Below are 24017 nucleotides of genomic sequence, written 5' to 3'. Positions count from 1 at the left end.
CCCCCCCCCCCCCCCCCGATTGGTCACCACTCCCGTCACTTGGGCGGGTCCCGCCCCACTCCTAGCTCACAACTGCGCATTGGGTCCAAACCGCTCCTGATTGCCATTCCCGCCCCGCGGTTCCTCTCTTCCTCCCCCCTCCCCCCTCCCCTCACCCACTCCATCCCCCCTCAACCCCCCCTTAAAACGGGAGAGGAAGTCACTCACCACCCCGCTGCAGGTGCACATGTCCACAACCAAATTTCAAAATCTCAGAGAGATATATACATACAAATATATATATTTGAAGCGAGGGGAGAGGAGCCCCCGATTGCGGGCGGCGGCTCCGCTAACGTCCATCTTGTTTGTGCGAGTGAAGAGAGGCCTTGCGTGCCCTATGGTGATGTCATACGCACAGCACTTTGAAGAAATGTGTTTATAAATGTAAGTTTTAAATTTTTTAATCTCTCTAACTTAAAAAATATAAGACCAATTTAAATAACACTTGTTTTTAACAGTCTGCAGGAGTGTTGATAAAGGTGGCGCAATAATTGTGGCGCTATGGTTTACCGTTTTGGCTGTAGGTGCACATTTTCAGAGAGATATACACAAATATATATATATATATATATATATACACACACACAAGATCTGAGTTTTAGTAGTATAAAATAATAATAATATATATATAGATATATACAGTACATAGATAGATATTTTGCTTTATTCAGAATCAATTTTGAAATGAAAAAGATTACCAAATATAGAAAAGTTAAGACAAAAAACAGGATATAAAACAGAGACAAAAATTATGCTCACTGATGTGTTGACAAGAAGATAAATTGAAAGAAAACTTGAGAAATTGACTACTTACCAAAAGGACTGAAGAATATAAAGCACAGTGGATAGGAAATCCTTCCATCACTGTGTTTGTATCTGTAGCTATAAACTACAAATGTACCAAGTTAAGAAAATTATAATTTAAAGAAGTATTTATCTACAAAGAGATTAAAGTATTACATTTAAGATAGTGAAGCAATCCCTTCCAAATTAAAATGGGCATAATTGTACATAATTGCTTTAGAATTATAATTGGGAAAATATCTTGTGGAAATGGATCATACAACAAGAACATTGGGATCATCAAATCTATTTGAATGGAAATAAATGACTTGCATATACTTGTTGAATTAATTAAACAACTTATGCATATTAATTCATTGAAATTCAAATGAAGAAGTACTTGTAACCATTTAATAGGTTTTAATTGTATCCATGTATGCTATTGGTATTGGTTTACTATTGTCACGTGTACATTACAGTAAAAAACTATTTTGAATGCTATCAAGGCAGATCATACCATACACGAGTGCAATCATACCATGCACAAGTACAACAGTTAGTCCAAAAATAGAAAGTGAACAGAATGCAGAATATTGTGCTATATTTACAGAGAAAGTACAGATTAAAGTAAAAGGGCTACAATGAGGTATACAATTGGTAATAGATCTATTTACTAAATTATTATTTTGTTATATAAAGTTCTTTGATTTCAGGCTCCCCAAACCCTGCACAATCATTATTTAATAAGATGCACAGACAGGTTGTTACCACACTGTTCTTTAAGTATGCTCCCTCAACTCTTTAGCAACGTGCTACTATTTTCATCAAGAACCCAAATTCAATCCTTGGGTCAATGCTTAAGAGTACCAATCTCAAACAGTACATTGAAAAATGGCAATCATTTTTGGCTGGCATCTACTAATTCTTGTTAAAGTGAATAAATGGGTCATGTAAAAGCAATCAGAGATGGCTGCAAACAGCATTGCAAGTTATAACTGGTTTAGGTTTATTGTCATGTTTGCCAAGGTAGAATAAAAATAATTTGTTTGTGGGGTGTACAATCAAATCAGATACTACTATTCTGGTAGAAGGAATAAAACTATTTTCCAAATGGGGGGAAAATTCAGAAATCGGAGGTGCAAATGGACTTTGAAGTGCTGGTGCAGGACTCCCAAACGTTTTACATGTAGGTTAAGAATGCAAATACTATATTAGCTTTCATTTTGTGAAGACTAGAAAATAAAAGCAAGGATGTAATGCTGAGGCATTATAAGGTGCTGCTCAGACCACATTTGATATATTGCGAGCAGATTTGGGCCCCATATCTGAGGAAGGATATGCTGGTGTTGGAGTGGATCCAGTCAAGGTTTACGAGAATGATCCTGGGGATGATTGCATTTACGTACAAGGAACATTTGATGGCTCTGGGCATGTACTTGCTGGACTTTTGAAGGACGTAGGACGATCTCATTGAAACCTACCAAATAATGAAAGGTAAATGTGGAGAGGATGTTGCCAGTAGTGGGAGAATTTAGGACCAGAGGGCAGAGCCCGAGAATGAAAAGACATACCATTCTTTAGCTGGAGGGTGATGAATCTGTGGAATTCATTGCCACAGACAGCTGTGGAGGCCACATTATTGATTATTTTTAAAGTGATTCAAAAAGTTCCAGAGAAAAAAAATGTCCAATATCCACAATAACCACACCAAAATTGGAGTTGCAAAAATGAAGAAGACAATCAAAATATACAGCGGGATAACAATCAGCTGCAGAAATGGGCAGAAAAATGGCAGTTGACGTTCAACCCAAGCAAGTGTAAACTGTTGCACTTGGGAGGTTGAATGTAAGGGGAAGTATACAGTTAATGGCAAGACTCAATGGAATTGATGTGCTGAGGGACTCTGGAGTCCAAGTTCACAGCTCAAATTAAGATGGTGCACAAGTAGATAGAGCGGTAAAGAAGGCGTATTGTGCTGTAATGTCCTATGTTCCATATATCGCATCTCTCCTTGCTCTAGGATTGGACCTTTCAGACACCAGGGAGTTGCAAGATGGCGCTGAAATGTGGCAACTCTCTGCGTGCAGTTCCAGAAAAGAAATGATTCTATTTGACTGATTAACATGCAGAACAAACATTTCTTTGTACACATGACAATGAATAACCATGTGAAAAGGTCTGGGTGCTGTAGAGACCCCTGCCAACTATAGCAATAGGGTGGGGAGGGAAAGTAAAGAAAAACAAAACAAAGCCGAGAAAAAAATAATTCAGAAACACCAATGCGAAAAGTGGAACAAAGCTTGAGGAAACAATTATTTTTTTCAACTTGGCTTTTGGACTCATCAAATTCAACAATTTCAGGAAGTCTTCTTTTGCACATTTTCTGTATTCATTTCTCTTTCTGGTATTTCAGATCGCATTTAACTTCACATTTTTACAGCCTCCGGGCACATCCTGCCTTGCCTGTACCACCACTAGTCTCTCCCTGTCTTCACTGAATCGCACACATTTCTTTTGGTTCTCTCCTTTCTTTCCCCTTACTCTTTAACTTACAATCTGTTTCACTTCTAGCTTAACTCCAATTCAGTGAAAGTTCATTGAACTGAAGCGTTAACTGTTTCTCTCGCCACCAGGGCTGTGGAGTCAGAGTCGGAACAATTTTAGTGCTGCTGGAGTCAGAGTTGTAGTCAGATGCACAAGAAATCAAGGAGTCGGGTGTTTTGGGTATCTACTCTGCAGCCCTGCTCTCCACGCATGCTGCCTAACTTGCTGAGTTTTTATAGAATGTCTTCCTTTTATCTACAATATCCAGCATATACACATCTTTCAAAAGGATATCTAGGTTGACGTTCAGGTAGTTCATTCCGGAGTTCTTCTGGAGAAATATCCTAAATGAATGCACAGCATACAAATTATAGAAACACCAGACTTGCAATATTATTTTGCTGCAACAAGCACTTAATTTCAACATCCTATATGCACACATTTTAATGTCTCCCCTCCTCATTCAAGATGCATTTGTTCAAACCCGGGTGCGGCTTTAGTCACTACGCCCATCTTCCTGTCACTTCCATTTGTTGGATAAATCCATGACAACCAGTCTTTCTCAATGTGTTGCACTTTAGGACACTGAATGCATGAGGAAAGTACCTAATTAATGACAAGACCATTAGCAGCATTGATAGAGTCATGCAGCTTGGAAACATGCCCTTCGGCCCAACCTCCCCACACTGACCAGCATGTCCCATCTACACTGGTCCCGGCTGCCTGCATTTGGCCCATATCACTCCAAACCTGTTCTATCCATATCCAGAGGGATCTTGGAGCTCCCTGAAAGTGGCAACACGAGTAGATAGTGCAGTAAAGAAGGGGGTATGGCATGCTTGTCTTCACTAATTAGGCATTGAGTGTAAGAGTCAGGAATTCATGATGCGATTTCACAACACTTTGGTTAGGCCAGTTAGGTGTAGTTCCAGTCACCCCATAACAGGAAAAATGTGGAGGCTTTAGAGAGAGTGCAGAAGAGGTTTGCCAGTTAGTTGCCTGGATTTGGGGATATTAGCTGCAAGGAGAGCTTGGATAGACTTGGATTGTTTTCTCTGGATCACCAGTGGTTGAGAAAAGTTCTGATAGGATATAACATTAAGAGAGGGATAGAAAGGGTAGACAGTGCAGATGTTTCTCCTCACCACCACCCTCCCTCCCCCAGCCCCTTTTACCTACATTCTCGCCAATCATAACCCGTGTGCAGATAAGGCCAATTAGTGCGTCTGACCTTAGAGCTGTTATTGAGTTCTTGTGGCTGGACCTTCTCGTGAGGCTGCTGGCGAGTCGCCAGCAGTGACAGGCTGTATGCAAAACCAACGTGGGCGTGAAGGCGCCACAAGCCTGTTCCTGCGCGATACTGTTCCATGTTCTAAGTAATCAGTCTGCAGCAAATATGAGCAGCTTTTAACCGATTCTCGCCTCCTCTCCCATATTATGGTCAAAATTTGAATTTAAAATACCTCCCTCAAAATAATGATGAAAAGATGCTGACCTCATGCTCTTCATCCAGTATCACCATTTGTTGCACTTGATCGATCTTCACTGTGACAAAAAGTATCAAGTTAGAAACGCTTTCTCTGAAAATAAATGTTCTGTAAAAAAACAAAACAATGAAAGCTAATCTTCCACGAAGTTTAGTCTATCTTAGCCTGCAGTGGCATCTTGTGATGCAAAAAGCTCCTTTGGCTACAGAAGAAGGAATTATCTGTGACCAAAAAGTGATGTGATGATAAAGTGTGATCATAGGATTAAACAGCCTCAGCAACCTTCTGTCCTCCAATCGACTCCAAAGCAAAGGGTGACCAGGACGTGCTCACTTTAAGCAGGCAGCTAAAGATTGTCCTAAGGTCTGCTAGAGGAGTGTGGACAAGCCTGCATCTGTGTGGCTATGGGGACCAAGGGATTGAAAAGCAATCAGGGGGCAGCCCTAGAGTGGACAAGGGGTGATCTGAGACCTTCCAGTTGAAGACTGGTGGAGGGAGGGGGTGCAGGGAACTGGCGAACAAAAGGAATGGAACGAGGGGGGTATCAAAGTATTTTGGAGATGCACCAAGGATCAGATGAGTCTGAAGAAGGGTCTCGACCCGAAACGTCACCCATTCCTTCTCTCCCGAGATGCTGCCTGACCTGCTGAGTTACTCCAGCATTTTGTGAATAAATCGATTTGTACCAGCATCTGCAGTTATTTTCTTATACAATATAGATGATACATGTGCTTGTCCATTGTGTTTCTCACCCCACTTCCATCAATGCCTGCACAATGCACATGAATCCTATGTTTTTGTATTCATTCAGCATGGGTAGGCTTGAGTGCGTGTCCACAGATGTATGAAAGCCATGCCTGGGCAGCAGAGCCTGCACTCCAATGGTCTTGAACCTCCGAACAATTGAGCCAAGACTTCATCTTGCCGAATCTGTCCTGTAGTCAGTCTGTAACAACCTCTCCATTCAGAGGAAATTATGCACTGCATTGTCCATTCATCCGAACCAGAATAAAATAAAAAACATTCTTGACACCAAGAACAAAAATGTGTACAAAACAGCTATTTTAGCGCACAGAATAAGTGTGGCTACAAGGGCCCTTTTTCCCTGCCTAAAGTCATCAATAAAAATAGGCCATAATCAGAATGGTGTACAAAAAATATTATTGCTCGACTCAGTTCTCTTTGATGATTTGTCAGTTTTATTCTATTATGGGCCTTTTGGAATACAGAAGTAGAAACTTTTGCTGCTAGTGTGCATGTAATTAAAATACTATTCCCATCAAGTTTACATTCTCCATCATGTGCTGTTCACCACTCATGAAGCATTTTCAGTGGAAAAAAATCTTCACTGAAGTGTCGTGGACAAAGTTCACTGACATTAGTGAGGAATATGCTCTTAAACAATACATTCTCCACCCAGTCGTATCTCTAAAGGACACCTCTTCATTAGAAGGTCCCTGGAGCAGAATCCAAATAACAATAAAAAATGAAGCAATCAAATTCATCAGAGGCACATTACCGCCTACTGCTATATTCACTAAATGTTAATTGGTATTTCAACAGATTGCACAATAGCTCTCAAATTCAAGATACAGGACTTGCCACATTAAGCATATGAACAAACTTAAAGTTTACATATCATTTAATGGTTTGTTGCTTAAAATCACAGAGCACCTCAATTTTCAGTTGGGTTCAAAACCAAAGAAAAATTCCAATCTGGATGGCACGCATAAAATAATTGGCAAGAATGTACAAAACTGTAGCAATTGACTTTGTTATAAATCTTAAGAAATATGAAGCTTGCTAACAAAAAACTCTGCAAAGTACCATGGCATTATTTGAGAAAGGAACACAATAGAAATTTGTTTTTATATATTGGCTTGCAAGGATTTGCAGACTAAAAACATTTTTTTTTGCTTTTATAATCATTGAAATATTGATGCACTTGCAACCACAAGTTGAACTTTGTGCAAATGACCAAAGGAGATAGATTTTTGAGAGTATAAGAAAATAACTGCAGATGCTGGTGCAAATCGATTTATTCACAAAATGCTGGAGTAACTCAGCAGGTCAGGCAGCATCTCGGGAGAGAAGGAATGGGTGATGTTTCGGGTCGAGACCCTTCTTCAGACTGAGAGCATTTTTGAGAGCATTTGAGACATGCCCCCCAATAGTGGCATAACTAAATTAGACAATGACCTAAAGAGCAGAATAAGAATAGCAACAATCTGAAGAGTGGAATGACAGGACTGGAGGAGGAGGAGCCCAAGGAGGGAGTGGGGGTTTTTTAAAAATAGCAGAGAGCACAAGGTTTTCTTCCCAAACTAACAAATCCAACATCCATTGATTTATGTGGGAAAGGAAATCCTAATATGTACATAATTTGGACAGGAGCACAAGAGACACAATCAAATGGAAACATACCACATCAGGATCAAATTAAATGGGTGGACAAGAGGTTGTGGGCAAAATAACAGTTGGAGGAGAGAGGAACAACATTCATGTTATAGACAATAGGTGCAGGAGGAGGCCATTCGGCCCTTCGAGCCAGCACCGCCATTCAATGTGATCATGGCTGATCATTCTCAATCAGTACCCCGTTCCTGCCTTCTCCTCATACCCCCTGACTCTGCTATCCTTCAGAGCTCTATCCAGCTCTCTCTTGAATGCATTCAGAGAATTGGCCTCCACTGCCTTCTGAGGCAGAGAATTCCACATCTTAAAAATAGGTATCGCAAAGGAAAAGGGAGCAATACGTTTTTGAAAAAAGGAGATTCATAAGAGTAGGAGCAACAGGTAGAAATAGAGTTTTGGTTTAAAAAGTCAAATTATAAAGATTACTACTTAAAATCTGGTTTCCTCTAAAAAATACATGGTTTGCCAAATTGGGAATGAATTGGTCTAATCCACACCATGAATAATCTAAAGTTCTATTGTACCTAATTCTGGAGATCACTCAAGTCTTGAAGCATGCAAGGCTTACTTCACCGAAGTCTGAGGGCTGGACCCCAAGAATATTATTCCTAACTGTTAAAATTGTTTTGAGCATCTCCCATTGTTTCAAAAAGATTGCCAATATTGGTCATTTTATTTTCTCAAGTTCCATCTACAACTTTGGCTTTTCTTCAGTCAGTCACCCTAGTTTTAATCAAACGTATACCCTACTCGGTTATAATGAAAGCAGACACTACACTTGCGCTTGGTCCACCAAAGCCTGCTGAATCCCCGGTTGAGAACCATTTTAACTCTTCCCATTCGCATACTGACCTTTCTATCCTGGCCCTCCTCCACTGCCAAAGTGAGGCCATATGCAAAGTGGTGGAACAGCTCCTCATATTCTGTTTGGGTCATTTACAACCCAATGGTGTGAAAATTGAATTCTCCAATTTTAGGTAATTCATCTACAAACACTCAACCCCTCCCTTTTCCTCCCTCTCTTTCCTGTGGCCCAATCTGGAGGTGCACACAGTTCTTCCTTTCCCCTTCCACCTATATTCCTTTCTGATTCACATTTCATGGCACTTCTATCCTTATCTCCGTCTCACACTTGTTGTCTTTTCATCTCTGGCCTTTGCTCAACCATCTGCCGATCAACCAGCCCCTTCCCCCCCCCTGGTTTAAACCGAACCTGGAGTAGCTAAGCGGGACAGGCGGTATTTCTGGAAGGAATGGGTGATAGGCCCCGCTGAGCTACTCCAACTTTTTGTGTCTATCCACCAATCACTGCCCAGGCTTTGTCTTTCCCCCATCTGTCTCCCCACTAGTCAGACTGAAGGTTGCCGACCTGAAATGTCACCTATCCATATTCTCCAGCATTTTGTGCCTTTTTCCACAATGATCCCTATTTGACATGATACTCTACCTGTCCAGTCTCCATTACTAGATCCAGCAGCAAATTATTCCACTGACGTGTTAAATGTTGGATTTAAAAGAATCCCCACCCTTCATCCATCACTACATCTCATTCAAAGGATATATTCTCGGTGGATTATAAATTCGATGTCACCTCTCAATTTCAGCGGCATTTTTAATGTTGTATGAGGTTGGACTGGGGCGTGGCAGGACTGAATTTGTAACCCCGAGGCTAGGGTGCAACACTTTACAGAATTAACTGTGTAAGACGTGGTACTTACTGACGAGGGCCGCATTTGTGGTCTCTTTGCGAAAACGGAAATTTTTAAGCTTTTCCAACAGCTGTTCGTCCACTCCGCACAAACTCACAGGGCAGCTCTGCGGTGGGAGGAGGGATGGGAAGAGAAGGGGGGAGGGGGGGGGAGAAGAGTGGGGAAAACAAGCGCACATTGGACATAGGTAAATATGTCTCCAGAATTAATCACAATCCAACCGATTGTGGCTCCCCCGCGCCGGGCGATCTGACCTGAGACTGCGAGCTCCTGGGCGTTGGAATCCGCAGGCCACGGCTGGAGCGTCGATCCCACCCAGGCAAGGCAGGGATCGCAGACTCCGATGGTAAGTCCACGGCGCCACGGTGGGGCTCAGTCAGTCTCGAACAAGGGGCCGCCAGCCTGCGATGTTAGGCCGCAGAGCGACCGGAGATACGATCCGGAAAACAATCGCATCTCCGGCAAGGTAAGAGATCGGAAAAAAAGATACCCCCGACCCCTTCCCCCACCCCCCACATAAAACAAACCAGGGAACATTAACGCGAACTTTTAAAAAACGCTAACATTAACAAAAAAGGCTAGGCTGCCATCGCTGAAGGTGCCACCCGCTGGCATTTGCCAATCGTCTCCACCTCTCACCATTTTCCTGTTCTCTTCCCGACACTTTCTTGATCCCGGTTCCTGCTCTCCCTTCTGGTCTCTGCAACCTCGTGATCCGCACAGGAAACCAATCAGCAACTGGGTTCATGTCCCTCCTTTCAATGACATCATCTGGAGATGTGGGAATGAGAGGAAAGGAGGAGCTTCCAAAACTTCCGTTGGACACAGATGGGTGGGTGGTCTGCTCAAGTGACTTTAAGGGTGACGCTGGAGACTCAAGGGTCTCTTTGCCAGAAATAATACTGCGAGCAAAATCCTTGGTAGTGGAGACTCAAGGAAAAGCAAATGCTGGAATCTTGAGCAAAGCACAAAGTGCTGCAGGAAATCAGTGGGTCAGGTAGCATGTCATGTGTGGAAGGAATGAAAAGACGACGATGTTTCGGGTCGAGACCTTTCTTCAGCACTTTGTGAGACGCGTTTTAGATGAGCCAAAGGTCTTTGAGGTGAATTTAAACATCCCATGGAATGTTTATTGGTTAGGTATTTATGGTACAGGTCTATGAATAAATAAGAAATTAGTGGGCATTTAGGAAGCCAAGTACACCTTGGAATTTATATTGGAATAGGAGTGAAATTATCAGATGGCCTACCTCAGAAGTATTGCTGAGGTGGTAATGGGAGGGTCTTGCATCGTGGAACGGTTAAACACTTGACAGCATCTGCAGTTATTTGTATCTCGAAACACCCATGACCCTTGTCTGAAGCGTCGCCTATTCATGTCCTGAAACACCAGTTGTGTTACTCCAGCACCGTAGGTCCTTTTTTTGTTGTAAACCACCGATTGTAGTTCCTTGTGTCTACCTTGCACTTTTGGTTTGAAACTCAGCTAATTTTGAATGGAGACACGAGGATGCTGGAGTCTTGCGTAGAACACAAAGTGCTGGAGTAACTGGGGATCGGTGGAGGGTGAAGACTGGTGAGGTTTCGGCTTGGGACTCTTGGTTTGAAATGAAGCCAATATCGAGCTGTGGGTGTCAGCAGCGCATGGACGTGGTACGCCGCGGCGCTCGCCGTAGCCGGGGCAGGCGGGCCGGCCGGCAGTTGCTGGGAAGCCGATGGCCGCCGTGTTCCTGGTCATGTTGTACGAATACTCGCCGCTTTTCTACATCGCCCTCGTCTTCCTCTGTTTCCTTGTGACCACGGCTGTAATCTTCGGATGGTGAGTGAGGGAGGGGCCAGGAGTGACAACAAAACGCAGGCAGCGCCCACACTGACAGATAAACATTGACACTTAATATATATTCCTTTATTCGTCCCACACTGGGGAAATTTACCGGGGAAGTTAATATCAAATACCGTTTTATTATTGCAATCTTGGCACATTATCATTAAAAAAAAACCATCTAATTTCATTCCTGCATAATAGACAACATAATTAAAGACGTCCCACGCCGGTTATTCCTTGACTAGCAGGTTCAAGTACAGCTTTACCCAGCAATCATCGAGCTCTTAAACACTGCATAATACCAACCTCAGCAACTATGATCTTGTATGGATACAAAGTGCTGGAGTAACTCAGCAGATCGGACAGCATATCCAGAGATCATGGATAGGTGGCGTTTTTGATTGAGTCCCTTTTCAGACTGTTTGTGGTCTGAGAGAAAGTAAGAAGAGGAGAGAGGCAGGCCAAAGCATGGCAGGTAATACTGTATCTGGACTTAGGCGAAGGTTTTTTTATGGTTGGAACAAAGGCAAGAGATAAAAGCAGGAAGAGTGAGACAGAATTGAAGAGTTGCGAATTGTGAAGCTTGAGGGAGGAAAGGAGCAGGAGGGGAAATAGGTGGGAGTCCAGCTGAAGAGGGAAAGGGGAGAGGTGGTAAGAAGGGATGGGGTGGGGGTGTAGAAGAAAAATGGGGTGATGTGTGTGGTGGTGGTTAGTTAGAGATTACCTAAAATTGGAGAATTTAATGTTCACATCATTGGGTTGTAAGCTACTCAAGTGGAACATGAAGTGCTATTCCTTCAGTTTGCGTGTAGCCTCACTGTCAATGGAGTAGGCCAGGTCAGAAATGGGAAGGAGAGTTATGAAATGGGATGGAGAGTTAGAATGGTTAGCAACCGGGAGATTCAGTAAGTCATGGCGAACCAAGCGCATGTGTTCAACAAAACGGTCACCAAGTCTACGTGTGGTGTTGCCGATGTACAGGAGGGGACATTGGGAACACCGGATGCAATAGATGAGGTTAGAGGAGTTGCACACAAACCTCTGTCTCACCTGGAAGGACTGCTGGGGTCCCTGGATGGAGGCGAGGGAGGAGGTATAGAGACAGGTGTTACATATCCTGTGGTTGCAGGGAAAGTACCTAGGGAGGGGGTGGTTGAGTGGAATGAGTGAACCATGGAGTTGCAAACAGTGGTCTCTGCAGAAGTTTGAAAGGAGTAGAGAAGGGAAGATGTGACGGGTGGTGGGATCATGTTGGAAGTTATGGGAATATCCGAGGATGATGTGTTGAATGCAGTGGCTGGTGGGGTGAAAGGTGTTGACCAGAGGAACTTTATCCTTGTTCCGTCTGGAGGGAGGGGGAGCAAGAGCAGAATTGCGGTACGCAGAGGAAACATGGGTGAAGGATCCATCTATGACAGAAAGGGGGAAAACACATTTACTAAGGAAAAAGGACAACTTGTATGTCCTAGAATGGAAAGTTTCATCTTGGGAGCAGATACGGCAGAGACAGAGTAACTGAGAGTAGGGAATTGAGTGTTTGCAAGAGGCAGGGTGGGAGGAAGTGTAGTCCAGCTAACAGAGTCAGTGGGTTTATCGTCGACATGGTAACTCAGCAGGTCGGGCTGCATCTCTGGAGAACATGGATAGATGATTAGTCGGGTTGAGAACCTTCTTCAGACTGATTGTAGGGGGTGAGAACGTTGTCAGCACTTTGTGTCCTGTGTTTTACTTAGCATCTGCAGTTCCTTGTTTCTACATGATCTTGTATGAACCGTGTATTTGGTTGCACTATAGACTATCTGCACAATTATGGTTACCTAGTATTACTGTTATTAATTTATGGTATTATTCATTATTATAAATTTTACTGTGTGTTATTGCGTGAATGAGCCTGTAAAGCTGCAGCAAGTAAGAATTTAATTGTTCTAGTGCCAGTACACATAACAATCAAACTCTGTTGACGTTTGCTTCCCAGTCATGGAGTCGTACAGCAGGGAAACAAAACTTTTAGCCCAAATCAATATGCCAACATGCCAACGAAGATGCCCCATCTAAGCTAGTCCCATTTGGTCCATCTATCTATATACTAAAACTCTCATTTGTTTGTTTGTTTGTTCCAGAACTACAGCCAAAACGGTACATGATAGCACGACAATTTTAGGCCCACCTTACTCACCATCATCGCTTTGGTGGTAATGGAAGAAGTTTCATTGAAATCGGTGTTATAGTTTTAGTTATTCACATTTTAAAGTTTAAATCTATCTCCTAGGGAGGGAGGGGGGAGAGAGGAAGGGAGTGGAGGGAGGGAGAGAGGAGGGAGGATAAAGGGGGTTGAGGGGGATGGAGTGGGAGGGAGGGGGAGTAGGGAGGATAAGGGGGGTTGAGGGGGATGGAGTGGGGGGAGAGGGAGGGGGAATAGGGAGGATAAGGGGGGTTGAGGGGGATGGAGTGGGGGGGAGGGGGGAAGTGAGGGGGAGAGAGTAGGAGGAGGGGGAGGGTGGGAGGAGAGGGTGCTGCACCAATGCAGGAGACGTTTGGGCCCAACTTGGTCTACTAACTTTACTAAATATTACTAAAACTCTCGTTTGTTTGTTTGATTGTGCGTACCTGAAATACAGCCAAAACGGTACACAATAGTGCAACAATTTTAGGCCCACCTTACTCACCATTGGCCTGCGGTTCAAATGGTTATATTTTAAAAGTTAGCCACTTTTTAAACTTTAAAAATCACATTTTAAACTTTAATAAATCCCTTTTTCACTTGCCCTGCCCGTCAGCCGCCCATGTGCAGTAATACTCCCACACTCCAAAGACGTACAGGTATGTAGGTAAATTGGCTGGGTAAATGTAAAAATTGTCCCTAGTGTGTAGGATAGTGTTAATAGTGTTAGTGTGTGGGGATCGCTGGGCGGCGCGGACTTGGAGGGCCGAAAAGGCCTGTTTCCGCGCTGTATATATATGATATGATATGATAATACCTCCGTGTTCAACATCACAATGGGAACCCAACGGGGTCCGCGCATGCGCAGTTGGGGCCGTTGATCATGTTCATCTTGCCTCACAACGGTGACATGGCCGCCGGATCTGCGCGTGTGCAGTTGGGGGAGTTGCCGCTCGGAGGGGGGGCTGGACCGGCCTGAGTGACGGGAGTGACGGCCAATGGGGGGGGGGGGGGGTGAGGAGAGCTCTCCTGCTGCTGGCCGCTGTGATGGCCGCCCGGGGCCGGGGTGAGTGGCTCCCTTTCCCCTTTCCTCTCCCCCCTCGCCACTCCCCAGCTCCGGGGGGGTTTTAAGGGGGGATGGAGTGGGTGAGTGTCGTCAGTTGGGGGAGCATTGCCGGGCCCGCAGGAGAAGTTTGGACGGAGGGTTGCCGGACCCGCAGGAGAGGTTTGGACCCAACGGGGGTTGCCGGAGAGGTATGGACCCAACGGGTCCAGGCCTTTCTTGCATCCCTCTAAATCTTTAGTCTCCATTCATATGAATTAATTTTTCAGGACCTAAGAATTTGGTTCCTTGACCAGCCCCTCTGACACCAATTTTGCCACCATGTTTCCTTCCTGTCTGAAGCTGCCAGGGAACAGTTTCATTGGAATTGGTTGCCTCTCGTACCATTCATTTGTGTATTTCACAGAGAGTGGTAGACACTGCCTGGTCCGTCTCAGTATCTATGATGGAACTGTGATGTTTTCACCACCATCGAAGGGATCTTTGGAAGACGATGGTTCAGAAAGGCACTCAATATCGTTAAAGATCCACATCACCCTGTCATGCTCTCGTCTTGCTACTACCATCTGTAAGAAGCTGCAAGTGCCTGAGAACCCTGACCACCAGATTCAAGAGCTTTTTCTTCCCAGCAACCATCAGGCTGTTGTACACTCTACAACACCAACCGCATCTATGGACTACTTGGTTGCACTTAGGACTTGGTTGCACTTAGGACTTTGGGGATATTTTGCATGTATTGGTTATTTTTTTGACGCTTATTCCCACATATCTATGCATATCGTGTTTGCAGGCCTGTATTGTTGTTGGAAGTAAGAATTTCATTATTTCATTGTCGGTACAAATGACAATTAAACACTGTTAACTCTCGAGGTTCGTTTGGGACATCCCCGTCATCATCCGACAATCGGAGTCAGGATCGGGGCCTGCGGTCCAGACGAAGCGGATGGTGCAAGTGAAGAACCCATTCGCCCTGGAAATTGTCCATCCCTTTGCAGCCTCTGTTACAGGTAAGCTACATGTTTCACATTTGAGTAAATGTATGGTACGCCTAATGTAGGAAAACATAATCAAAGACCTTTCCCATCCCAGTCATTAATTCTTCTCCCTGTTCCAGTTGGGCAGAAGATACTGAAGTTTGAAAGCACACACCACTAGACTCAGGATCAGGTCTTTCACTCCTTTGCTTCTCTGGCACCCTTTTGGCTCGAAGGGCCGAATGGCCTACTCCTGCACCTATTTTCTATGTTTCCCCCTATTATCAGGCTGCTGAAGTCTTTCCATAACCTAGGGTACAATCCGATTCTCCTCTACCCCATTGCAGACATTGGACTTTGTCTCAGAAACTGTTACACTGTACTGTTGAGAACTATATGCACTCTGTACGCCCCCTTTTGCTCTAGCTGTTGTACTTGAGTTTGGCTTGATTGTAAGGTTTCCGATAAGAAAAGGCGAGAAGTGAGATATAAAACTAGATGCTTCCAGAGATATACAGCAGGTGGAAAGCGATGGGTGGTGGGGGGGGGGGGGGCGGAGGTTGTAAAAAGGAGCGGGATAGTGGGAGAAATGGAGGTGCACCTTGTTGCTACCTGGTTGTTGTTGGAATGGTTCATGTTGCAGCAATGAATGCAGGGCGCGAGAGCAGTCAACCATTGAGAAGAGAGAGAGAGACACACAAATGGAAATGCTGAAATCTTGAGGAGAAACACGAAGTGCTTAAAGACTCAGTGGGTCGGGCAATATCTGGGAAGGGAATACTCAATAATGTTCTACCTGTCTTTACACAAAACACCCTTGCCACTCATGTGGCCCACTGGCATGATTCCCCTACTCTTGATTGAAGGTGTCCTCACTGGACTCAGCCCCTCAATGACCAGCAGCGGAAGGACCTTAGACTGTTGTCAGATGGTGTTTCACAATGGAATCCTTATTTTGGCTGATGGATCGAGGGGGGTGAGCTGGAAAGTGCACTGGGGGTGAAGGAAAGCCTTGCAAGTGATAGGTGGACATAGATATGGATGGGTTGATTGGCAGGTGGGTGAAGTGACAAAGGCCAGAGGTGAAAAGGAGACAAAAGGGTGCCAGAGAAGCAAAGGAGTGAATATTAAAGCTAAAGATAAGGAGGAGAAAGGGGCAGGATAAAGCTAGAAATGTGTGCACATCTTGTCGCTGCCAAGAAGTTACACCTTGTTAGAATGGTTCATGTCGCAGTAACGTTGCAGCAAATGTAGGACGTTCCTGATGTAGGAAAACATTATAAAGAAACAGCAGTCAATCATAGGGAAGAGTCAAGCTCTTGAACACCGATTTTCAGGCAACTGATGGTCCACCCTTCCTCTTATAATCGAACAAAATTACGAGAGCACATGTGAAATTCCCTGAGCAGCCACAGTTGGTATAGTAAACTGAATGTGAATGGATTGACTTGCCGACCCATCCCCGGCTCCCACCATCTCCATGGCCAAGTTCAAAGTGATCTACTTGTGCTGCCATCTTCAGTGAACAATGAATTTAGACCCCAAAACCCTCTGCACATCAGTGCTGTTAAGGGTCTGCCCATTACCTGTATACTCTCCCCTTGCATTCAACATCCCAAAGTGCAGCACCTCACACTTGCTTGGATTAAACTCCAAGTGCCATTTCTGCGCCCGTTTCAAAATGTCACCAATCCAAGTTCTTCAGCGATGCAGTCTGACCCGCTGAATTACTTCAGCACTTTTGTGTTTTTGATCAAAATTCCAGCATTTGCAGTTCCTTGTGTCTAGTCATAATTCATAGATAGTTGAACAGAAATGTAGTTTTATCACAAGACCATCACAAAACTTTGTAGAGTGCTGGATTTCTTTGAACTTTTGGCTAATGGCAGACTTAGTTTACTTTTTCACTGAATCGCCATAAATAAGACGTTTTGTTGCTTTAGAATTTTCTTGCACTATTTTCTTATTTCTGGAAAATGAAATAGTTTCCAAGTACCAACTTGTACTTCCCTATCAGCTTAATTTCACTGAAAAACACATTATTTATCTTCTTACTAATGCTAATGGTTTAAAACTGTTTTAAACCTCTTTTAGATGTAATTAAATAGATAACTTAGTTTGCCACTTGCATTCCATGTTAATATTTGGCCATTTCTTCCTCCCATTTCTGTTCTCTAATTTCATTACCTGTCAACCTACTGGTTAGCTTGCTCTTTATTTGGATAAAATGGTAAAAGTATCATACTTGTGACTGCATTGTAACTTGTAAGCGTTACAGTTCCAGTGTTTTTTTCAATGTCGTTTTTATTTATGCTGTGTCTTCAGACAGCTTTTGAAGAAATTATTTTTCAACTAACTCAGTGGAATATTTTGAACTTGAATTGTGCATTAAGTCCAGAAATAGAAATCTGTTTTGTCTTGCAGGTGGAATAACCCTCAAATGTCACTGCATAGAGAAATGCACTCTGACTATCTATTGGGGATGCAGCATTCATAAACTCCATGAAGGATTACAAAAGCATGTTTATTGCTTCAGATTAAAGATGCCACAGAAACTCGAGGAAGCAATAGACAAAGAATATCTCCATCGAGAAGAATTTCTGTATCTTTTTTTCATTTCTGTCGAACAAGTCAACAGTTCAGTTAGATCCAAGTGTTTTAAATTATAGCACCTTTTTTCAGATGGAATACGATAACTTGTTCATTTATTAATCAAATCAGAGCATGAGTAGATTCATTAGGAAAAAAATGCATTGTATCAAAAGATATTTATGAATCTAGAATATTATCAGTTAGATTTGTGTGAATAATTAAACACTGAGAAAGGATATTTTCGGGCATATCAAAGCATACTGCTTATAGCCACTAACCTCCCTCAACAAATGAATGACTGTGGTGCATTGATATTTCGCATGGAACTAAACATAAGTTCATGTTTATTGTTAAATGCAAAGAAACAGCATTATTATAATCCCAGATAATGCTGAATGGAATTTAATCGCTCCATGTCAATACATTATGATCAAAGGGCACTTTTTTATAAGATTATTAAGAATTTCTTATTTCACATCATGGCTCATTTTCTGTTTTTTGGCATGGTTCAGAGGTGGCTTGTTATGTAACTATTGGAGAGTTGATAAAATGAATGAATTATCAATGGTTCATGTTTTGTACAATACTTTCTTCAGCAAGTGCTAAGAACCAACAACTAATAACTTAAGACTTTGGTTATATTATAATCAGGGAGATAGCATTTTCTTTGGTGCAACACTATTGTCTCAGGATATTGTTATTTTCTTTAACACTTTGGTCTAGTATAGAGAAAGAAAGCGATGATGAAAAACTCTCTCAGCTTCCTCAATGTTTATCAATTAAAGATTTTGGAAATCTCCCTCGAGCACGATATCCATTAGTAGTGTTGTTAACATTAACTGAAGAAGAAAATCGGGACATTTATGAAATTGTAAGTGGATCTTTTTGACTGGTTATTAGCATTTCTTTAAATGGAAGAGCCATGTTTTGAATTATGGAGAGAGAAAGCAATTTAACATTTTGGGTTGATGTGAAACATTAATTTTGTTTCTCTTGCCTCTTCCCACAAGTGCTCAACCTGCTTTGTATTTAATATTTTTTGTAATTTCAGATTCTGGCGACTGCGGTATACATGGAACACTGAACATTATAGGAACAAGCCCTTCAGCCCACAATATCTGTGCCAAACATGGTGCCAAGATAAACTCTTTTCTGCTTGCACATAATCCATATCCTTCCATTCCCTCCATAGGCAAATCCATGTGCCGATCCAAAAGTCTCACAAATGCCACTATCGTATGCCTCAACCGCCACCCCTGACTGTGTGCTCCAGACAGCCTCCCCTCAACACTCTGTATATAAAAAAAGATATCCCGAACATCTTCTTTAAACTTTGCCCTCTCACCTCAAAGCTATGTCCTCTAGTATTTGATATTTCAATCCTGGGTAAACGGTTCTGAATGTCTACCATATCTAAGCCTCTCATCATTTCATACACATCTATCAGGTCCCCCCTCCAGCTCCGGTGTTCCAGATAAAACAATCCAAGTTTGTCCAACCTCTCCCTGAAGCTAATATCCCCTAATCCAGGCATCATTCTGGTAAACCCCCTCTGCAGCCTTTTCAAAACCTCTTCATCCATTCTGTCAAGGGAAACCAATATAGGAATACTTTGCCTTCTGAACACATCCAAGAGTATGGTGCATGAACCCAAGATGCTTTGCTCTGGTTGCAAATTCTAAACCATGATTCCAAATAATTTTGCAGACTATTCAACTAAAGAAAGCAAAATAGCAGTCTAAGGCTATAGTTGTTGGACTTGCTTGTTTTTCAAGAGGAGTTATCGGGTAGCATTCCCTTCTTCTCTATTCTCATCGGTTATTGATTCAATCAATTGTGTTCTTCTGTGGCCATGTTAAAAAATGATTAAAAAACGGCCATGTTATAATCGGTTTTTAATCATCTGGTATTCAAAGTAGAATAAGAAACTTGATAAATATTCTGTACCAGTATGGTATTTTTCAGACCTGGATTTGATGAAATTGGGTGGAAAGAATGGCGATGTTAATAAAAGACTATATTTAACAAACTGTGGATGTTGAAATCTTGAGCAAAATTCAAAGTGCTACATGAACTTAGCAGGTCAGGCAGCATCTGTGGAGGGAAGAACAGGCGGCGTGTCAGACTGAGACTAATTTTTCTGTAGCTATTTCTAAGCATAATCATTGAATGCTTATGATTCTTGCTTCACCAGGTTTCAATGGTAACTGTAATCCATGTTCCTGATGAGAAGTACAAACTTGCATGTCGAATCTTATACCAATATCTACTGACTGCCCAGGGTCATGTATATGACCTTAAGGTAAGATTTGCTTTCCACTAGTTATTGTGACTGTAGATGGACGACGTCTGCTATTTCACCTGTCACAACGAATGGAACTGTGATTGATTAAAAATAAAACTTTTGGGAGTGCATTCTCTACACACTCAGGTCCAAAGTGTTAAGGAATTGGATAACAAGAATAGAATTCCTTTCTTCCAAAATATTCCCACACAGGTGCGGAAAAGTGGATAAACATTGGAGCTATGGAGTGATAGGGCAGTACTCCAAAGGTAGTTTATGATAACTTCATAAAGAACCGGGCAGATATGGTGAGCAAAATGGCTTGCGTTTCAAGAGAGTAGGACTCTAGGATACTTTTTTTTACTGCGGCCCCAAATGTGCAAAGATTGATGAGGGCAAAGCCATAGACATTGCCTTTATGGACCTCAGCAAGGCATTTGATATGGTTCCGTATGGTAGGCTGTTCTGGGAGGTTAGATTGCCTTGATCCACTGAGAGCTAGCTGACTAGATGGAGCAATAGTTTCATGGAAGGAAGCAGAGTGTGATGGTTATTTTTCAGACTGGAGGTCGATGCCCAGTAGTGTGCCTCAGGGATCGGTGCTGGGCCCATTAATATTTGGTTACTGTACCATTACTATATATCGTGTAAGAAAATAACTGCAGATGCTGGTACAAATCGAAGGTATTTATTTCACAAAATGCTGGAGTAACTCAGCAGGTCAGGCAGCATCTCAGTAGAGAAGGATTGGGTGATGTTTCGGGTTGAGACCTTTCTTCATGATTTGGATGAGAATGTAAAAGAACATACTGACCCTTTGTATTTGAAAGGCACTAGTGAGCCTGCCTGAACACTTATTGAGACATTATACAGTGTATCCTTTAACCAACCCCCCCCCCCCCAAAAAAAAACCCAAATCCAAATAGTTGCTGCCAGCTTGCTAGTTGTCAAAGAGTTTTGAATTGGTTTAACCTGTCTGTTAACAGTCAAGGCTAGATCTGGGAAGAAAAGGGAGGGGGGGGGGGTGGAAAATATGAAAGGTTGATTAGCTGATTAAAATTAATTGCTAGATTAAATAATTTGCCAAAAAAAACAGTATCTGCTGAAATTTAAATTTTCCAATATTTATTGGCCAGAGACTTTATATATCTGCTGATGATGGCAGCTTACCTGCAGTGATCCCTGCAGAAACCGATGTTGTGGACAAAAAGCTACTGGAGAAGTTTGGCACTGCAGAAGGGGATTTTGACTCGTGGAAGGAAAGCAGCAAAGATTGCGTTGTGTGCCAGAATGCTCCTGTGAACTGGGTCCTGCTGCCTTGCAGACATGCTTGTCTGTGCGACTGTTGCATGACTTATTTCAAGCAATGTCCCATGTGTAGAGAATTTATCAGTGAATCCTTTGCTCTTATAAGTTCTGGAGCACGAACTGGGGACAGTGTTGAAAATATGGCTGATGATCCAATATCAGAAGAAATCTGGGAGGATCCAGATGAAGGAAACATTCAAGAAGGGGTAAATGCAAGGATGGATTTTTAAATGGAAAACTGTAAGCAAGACAGATTTTGCTTTTACTTTTCTGAATGTTTATGTGCAATCAAGAGAAGATGTGATGAAGGATTTAAGTAAGGCGTGCTGTAATGGAGGAATGTGAGATACATCAAACAATGTTGGCATCCAGATGAGTTTACAGGACAGCTTGTTTTTTGTGCTTTGAGGAGGAGGGAAAAATAAGATTTAAATTATCTGGTATGCCAACCACTACATTTGTAACAAAACACACAAATGGTGCTTCATTCAAATAAATTTGTATTGGACTAGTTTTTAAACATTGATTTGTTCTTTCAAGTATATCACACCATAAATGATTTGGGTTCTTAGAAATTTCAGTAATAGTAATGTTCAAAGAGTCGCATCTCAAACTTTAGACTGTTTGTTGGGAGTGTCAGGGGAGAAAAGGATTAAGTTTTTAAAAAGTTAAATGACCGAAGGGAAGAGAAAACATTACATCAATACTCAAATTTCTGTATTTCTAGATTATTTTGTTCTGCAAATTATTTTGTTTTGTTCTAACTTAGATGGAAGCACTCAATTTAAAACTAATTATGATGTATAATGTGTAAATAAGAACTTTTTACAAAGAAAATTCCTTGTATTTATAAACTGATTACCTAATGAATTATAACCAGTCTAATTATTATTAATGTCTAAGAATGAAGATTATTGGAAATTGTTTCCCAAGTCACAGTTTTACAAGTCACAGTTTGACAAAATAAAATAATGCTGTATATTTAGTTCAAAATCTGTAAAGCTATGAATTTTTTGTACTGTTTTTTTTCCCCAAGAGGTTTCATCGAAAACAAAAGAACAAAAAGAACAATAGCCCCAAATTAAATTACAATATTACCTGGAAAGTTCCAAGAGCACTTAAATTTCCTTCCAACTGTTGGAGGCCCCCTTTCACCAGATTTCAATTGACAAAGTGGGAACTTGCTGCCTCGTGTGCTTACAAACATGAAAGAGATATGCTATCATTTGTTTTGGTGGTATAGTTCAGCAATATCTCCATTTCCTCAACAAAAATAATATTCTGGGCACGATGTGAAATGAATCCAGCTCTGGTTCCCAATCACTACCATACTTTTTCAAATGTAAATTGTGTCATGAAGAAACAAAAATTCTCTTTGATTTGTTCTTTCGAGTATATCACGTCATAAATGTTTTGGGTTCTTACAAAACATTGTATGATCCCATTGTTTTAATGTTTAAGTGTTGGGTTTAAAAAAAATGAAATTTACGTTGTTATATTTATCAAATTACTTCAGGAAGTAATCAATTCCATCATCTGCACCATGTATATGGTGTTTGAGATTCTTTGCTACTTTGTATTTGGACAATATTTGAACATTAAGGAATCTCTGATGGTAACTCTAAATTTGGTTGGTTAGTCAAAATGGATAATCCATACTGTGTCCTCTGTTTCTTCATTTTATTTTGCCACTAATGCTGGATTAGGTTTAGGTTTATTATTGTCACATATACTGAGGTACAGTGGGAAAAAAACTATTGTGCATGCTATCTAATGCATGCATGGATCTGTTTTGGGGTAAGGGTGGATTGTACAAAAGGGACGGGTTGCACCTCAACAGGCTGGGGACCAGCATACTGGCAGGCAAATTTGCCACTGCTACACGGGTGGTTTTAAACTAAATAGTTGGGGGGGGGGGGGGGGTGGTTCAAATGGGATAGACAGTGAGGGAGTTAAAGGGAAAGAGAGTATAGGAATAATTAAGAAACACCCCAGAATTAACAGGACAGAAAGCTCACGAAGCAATAGGAGAGAATAGCCAAGTGCAATAGGAATCGATGTGGAAGCTGAGATGAGCAAAGAATTAAAAGTACTATATATGAATGCGCAAAGTTTAAGAAGTAAAGTGGATGAGCTTGAGGCTGAGTTAGAGATTGGTAGGTATGACATTGTGGGGATTACAGAGACGTGGCTGCAGAAGGATCAGGACTGGGAACTGAATATTCAGGGTTATACATCCTATAGAAAGGACAGGCAGGTGGGCAGAGGAGGTGGGGTAGCTCTGTTGGTGAGGGATGGAATTCAGTCCCTTGCAAGGGGGACATTGGGACTGATAATGTAGAGTCACTGTGGATAGAGTTGAGGAATTGTAAAGGTAAGAAGACATTAATGGGAGTTATCTATAAACCCCCAAACAGTAGCCTGGATATCGGGTGTAAGTTGCAGCAGGAGTTAAAATTGGCATGTAACAAAGGTAATGCCACAGTAGTTATGGGGGATTTCAATATGCAGGTAGACTGGGAAAATTAGGTTGGTTCTGGACCTCAAGAAAGGGAGTTTGTAGAGTGCCTTCGAGATGGATTCTTAGAGCAGCTTATACTGGAGCCTACCAGAGAGAAGGCAATTCTGGATTTAGTGTTGTCCAATGAATCAGATTTAATAAAGGGAACTTTTTTTTTTTTAAATTTACATTTTATTTCGTTCATGTTAAAAGACATCAATTAAAAAACAAAATAAACAAAAAAAACAGAAGAAATACAAAGAATTTCATCCATTACTTAACGTCTTTACATGTGCGAAACGGAGTGGGAAGAAGTGTGAACTTATTTAATCC

At 42.0% G+C, this 24017-nt stretch overlaps 2 protein-coding genes across 6 annotated transcripts in view; one reads left to right on the top strand and one right to left on the bottom strand.

Moving 5' to 3' along the window:
• The window catches only part of gmfb (glia maturation factor, beta), a 449169-nt gene that overhangs the window by 7321 nt on the left and 417831 nt on the right, over nucleotides 1–24017 (bottom strand). Inside the window, exons 1-5 of one of the 3 annotated variants that reach the window (XM_078406665.1) lie at nucleotides 9617–9728; nucleotides 8987–9083; nucleotides 4862–4911; nucleotides 3661–3710; nucleotides 854–936 (exon numbers count right to left, since the gene is read on the bottom strand). In XM_078406665.1, the coding sequence (XP_078262791.1) occupies nucleotides 854–936; nucleotides 3661–3710; nucleotides 4862–4911; nucleotides 8987–9083; nucleotides 9617–9619 (283 nt within the window). In that variant the 5' untranslated portion in view covers nucleotides 9620–9728. Of the gene's footprint in view, nucleotides 1–853; nucleotides 937–3660; nucleotides 3711–4861; nucleotides 4962–8986; nucleotides 9085–9616; nucleotides 9729–24017 lie in introns of those variants that run through there. The other 2 variants (XM_078406667.1, XM_078406668.1) reach the window with 2 other exon arrangements.
• Nucleotides 10566–22595, top strand: cgrrf1 (cell growth regulator with ring finger domain 1). 3 transcript variants are annotated; one of them, XM_078407183.1, is made up of 7 exons: nucleotides 10676–10796; nucleotides 12923–12994; nucleotides 14897–15033; nucleotides 17425–17602; nucleotides 18316–18463; nucleotides 19787–19894; nucleotides 21013–22595. In XM_078407183.1, exons 3-7 carry the CDS (start codon nucleotides 14970–14972, stop codon nucleotides 21412–21414), a joined length of 900 nt encoding a protein of 299 aa, XP_078263309.1. In that variant the 5' UTR covers nucleotides 10676–10796; nucleotides 12923–12994; nucleotides 14897–14969; the 3' UTR covers nucleotides 21415–22595. The 3 variants fall into 3 exon arrangements, with proteins under 3 accessions (XP_078263308.1, XP_078263309.1, XP_078263310.1); XM_078407182.1 differs by lacking the exon at nucleotides 12923–12994 and having other exon boundaries at nucleotides 10566–10796; XM_078407184.1 differs by lacking the exons at nucleotides 10676–10796; nucleotides 12923–12994 and adding an exon at nucleotides 11190–11277.

This window comes from Rhinoraja longicauda, chromosome 10 (assembly GCF_053455715.1).
Source record: "Rhinoraja longicauda isolate Sanriku21f chromosome 10, sRhiLon1.1, whole genome shotgun sequence".
Lineage (NCBI taxonomy): Eukaryota > Metazoa > Chordata > Chondrichthyes > Rajiformes > Arhynchobatidae > Rhinoraja > Rhinoraja longicauda.
Note: the sequence above shows the minus strand (reverse complement) of the source record. Positions and strands in the feature narration are given on the sequence as shown.